The 3,696-nt window shown below is 41.7% G+C and overlaps 1 protein-coding gene across 1 annotated transcript in view; it reads left to right on the plus strand.

The window, feature by feature from the left end:
* The first annotated feature begins 308 nt into the window (after positions 1-308).
* Positions 309-3,696, plus strand: part of LOC103610234 (olfactory receptor 5AS1-like) — a 15,934-nt gene continuing 12,546 nt past the window's right edge. The window contains exon 1 of the mRNA XM_008594437.1: positions 309-663. Within this exon, the coding sequence (XP_008592659.1) occupies positions 309-663 (355 nt within the window). The remainder of the gene's footprint in view (positions 664-3,696) is intronic.

Here is a 3,696-nt window from a genome sequence, read left to right on the forward strand (position 1 = left end):
AGATTATTGTTAATGAGATTCATTGGGCATTCACATTGAACTACTGATTTGTCTCAAAAGATGGTAACAATAGCAATAGACTCTCTGCTTTCTCTGCTTTGGCCATCTTGCAATGTGAGGACCCTGGGTCACTGTCACCACCTCCAGAGGGACTTTGTACTTCCCAGCCTCAGAAACTAAATACCACAGACATCTGGTACCTGTATGCTGATAGTTCAAGTGGGAAATCTGGTGACATGGCTGACTGACATCCTGACTCCTTTCATTTCACTCATGGGACCAAATGTACCTTGGTGTTCTGGATTCATATGAATGGTGCCACAGTCAGTTCCCTCAAGGTACTCACCAAGAAAGGCAATGCTACTTTTAATTTGTGGGCTCAAAGTGTTCAGCAAGGGGCACAGTGGAAGAAAGTAGAAGTGTTTTTAGGCATTCATGTACACACACAGATTGTCTTCAGAGCAAAATGTCATGTCAGTTACGTGAGAGATGTAACGGTGGATGATATTTCCGTTCAAGATTATCCCCCTTTACTTAGCCCAGACAGAAAGTGTACTGCTCAAGAATTCACGTGTGCTAACAAGCACTGCATTGCCAAGGACAAGCTTTGTGATTTTTTGAATGATCGTGCTGATAATTCAGATGAGAGTCCTTTCATTTGCAGTACCTCCAGTGGGCGCTGCAATTTGAATTTGTTCTTTGTTCCTGGGAGCAAGAGCAGGATGAGGACATTGACTGGAATCTGAAATAGCAGCATCCCTGTTGCAGGCACCGAGCCAGCCGCAGACAACACCTTGAGAAATTCATATGGTCATTATATTGTTATAAAGAGCTCGTATCCTCAGCAGCCCATGAGAGTGGCCAGAATTTCAAGCCCAGTTAAAACTAAGAGAAGCAAAACCTGCAAGATCATTTTTCATTATCACATGTATGGAAAGGGCATTGGGGCACTCACCTTGATCCAGGTATCAGTCTCAAAGCAAAGGAAGGTCCTGCTTAACCTCACTATTGGACAAGACAATTTTTGGCAGAGGAAAGAACTATCATTGTTTGGTGATGAAGACTTCCAACTCAAATTTGAAGGTAGAGTTGGGAAAGGCCACGGTTGTGATATTGCATTTGATGACATTGTGTTTACATGGAATTGTCTATCATCCCATCACCCCATGAATCCAGTGCTGCCTGCACCATGATCTTTTGGTCTTTCATATCTGCAAAAGCCACAGGGTCTATTCAGGTTCTCGTTAAGACAGAAGAAGGGGGCTGGCCCAGCCCCGTGGCGCACTCGGGAGAGTGCGGCGCTGGTCGGGCAGCGATGCTCCCGCCGTGGGTTCGGATCCTATATCGGGTTGGCCAGTGCACTCACTGGCTGAGTGCGGTGTGGGAGACACCACACCAAAGGTTGTGATCCTCTTACTGGTCACGAAAAAGACCAAAAAAAAAAAAAAAAAGACAGAAGAAGGAACATTGAAAGTATGGCAAGAAAGTGATAAAAAAAATAAATAAATAAAAGGGCCGGCCCTGTAGCGCACTGCTACAGTGTGCCGCTTCGGAAGGCAGCGGTGCTCCCGCCTAGGAATGCAGCGGCGCTCCCGCCTAGGGTTTGGATCCTGCATACAGACCGGTTCCCGCTCACTGGCTGAGCTAGATGCGGGAGCAACACCGAGGGTTGCGATCCCGTTGCCGGTCTTGGTCCAGTATGGGCGCGACACTGAGGGTTGCGATCCGTTGCCAGACACGAAAAAAGACAAAAAAGACAAAAAAAAAAAAAAGAAAGTGATCAGAACCCTGGTAATGATTGGCAAAAGGCTGTCATCCTGTTGGGAAATTTAAGAAATTTTGAAGTCATATTTCAAGGTATCAGAACAAGGGAATTGGGAGGAGCTTCAGTTGATGATACTGAATTTAACAACTGCTCCACCTTGGTTGAGACTTCTGAGATTTGCACAGAAGCCACTGCTTTTTTGTGCCAGGACAAGAAGTGTATTGCCTCCCACCTTGTCTGTGACTACAAACCACATTGCTTGGATAGGTCTGACGAAGCTCTTTGTGGACAGTATACAAACACAACAGGAAGCTGCAGTTTTGAAACAACTTCAGGCAACTGGACTATGGCCTGCAGCCTTACTCAAGCCTCTGAGGATGACTTGGACTATTCTGTTCTCAGCAGGATTCCTGCTGAAGCATCAAGTCCAGACTCTGATCACACACCAGTAAAGGCCACATGAGGACACCGAAGTTGGACATCAACAAGTTAAGAAGAGAGAACTAGGGAGAAACCAAACCTGCTAAAACTGTGGCCTTGGACTTCCAGCCTCTAGAATTATGGTAAAATAAATAAATTTCTGTTGTTGAGAAAAAGAAAAATTAGCAAAAGAAATTCACAGATTAAAAAAGGTGAAATGACAATTCATTCCATAATTTTTTTTATTAAAAAATAATTGATTATGTGCCGGCCCGGTGGTGCACTGCTACAGTGCACCGCTTGGGAGCGTGGTGGCGCTCCCGCCGAGGGTTCGGATCCCACATACAGACCGGTTCCCGCTCACTGGCTGAGCGAGGTGCGGGAGCAGCACCGAGGGTTGCGATCCCGTTGCCGGTCCGGTCCGGTACGGGTGCGACACTGAGGGTTGCGATCAGTTGCCGGACACGAAAAAAATAAAAATAAAATAAAATAATTGATTAAACATGTTTCAGTGTTACAGAGTTGAATATCAATACCTGTGTACAATGTTTGGTGATCAAATCAGGACAATTAGCAAGTTCATCATAAAAATAAATAAATAAATATGGATGGCCTTTAATGGTATGCTTTGTTGTGCAATTTAATGATTAAAGGTTTATCATTTCATTGCTTAAAGTTTTGTTCCAGAGGGTTTATGATTGCAAATAGGCTTTACCTATCTTCCTTTATGGCAATAATATTTCAGGGCAAGCTAGATAAATTGCATTCAGATGCTTAATCACTATTTCAGTTAGAAAGTTACTACTTAAGAATGAATTTGCATATCATGACAAAGCTCATAAACAGAAGTTTAGTGGTATCCACTTTAATATTACAAAAAAGACAGTGTGTCATCAATTCTAGGCAACAAGGTAATAATTCACTGAAAGCTACAGATACCAGAAATAAAACAAAACAAACAAAAATAAAATGAAATTTAAAAAAGGACAAGGAATAGACCCACGAAAGGGATAAAATGACAAATTATGGAGATTAATTAAAGACTTTCGGTTGCTAAATACACAATCAATGTCTAAAAATGTATTTTGCTGTACCTAACAACATCATAAAATATTTAGATATAATTAAAAAGCATTTACAATATACAAGGCTCTTCAAAAAATATATATCTAAAATTTGTGAAGAAATTACAAAATATATAAAATATTATGAAAGATCTTAAGCAATGTCCATAAACAGTGATACCATAGTTATAAATATGACTTATATGAAGATATATATTTTTAATTTTATTTATTTTAATTGATTATGAATATTCATGAGATAGAATGCTGATTGTTACCCCTTACGCCCATGATGTGGGGGCAAGATTCACACTGGCTCTGTATCCATTACTACAAATTACATTTTTACCCCATGTCCCCCACCCAATTATCTCCAACCTCCCTTCCCCTCCCACACTCCACTTTGTTCCCAAGGTATCTTCTCTCCCTCTGCAAGTCCAATGCACT

Source organism: Galeopterus variegatus, unplaced genomic scaffold, assembly GCF_000696425.1.
Source record: "Galeopterus variegatus unplaced genomic scaffold, G_variegatus-3.0.2 Scaffold10795, whole genome shotgun sequence".
Lineage (NCBI taxonomy): Eukaryota > Metazoa > Chordata > Mammalia > Dermoptera > Cynocephalidae > Galeopterus > Galeopterus variegatus.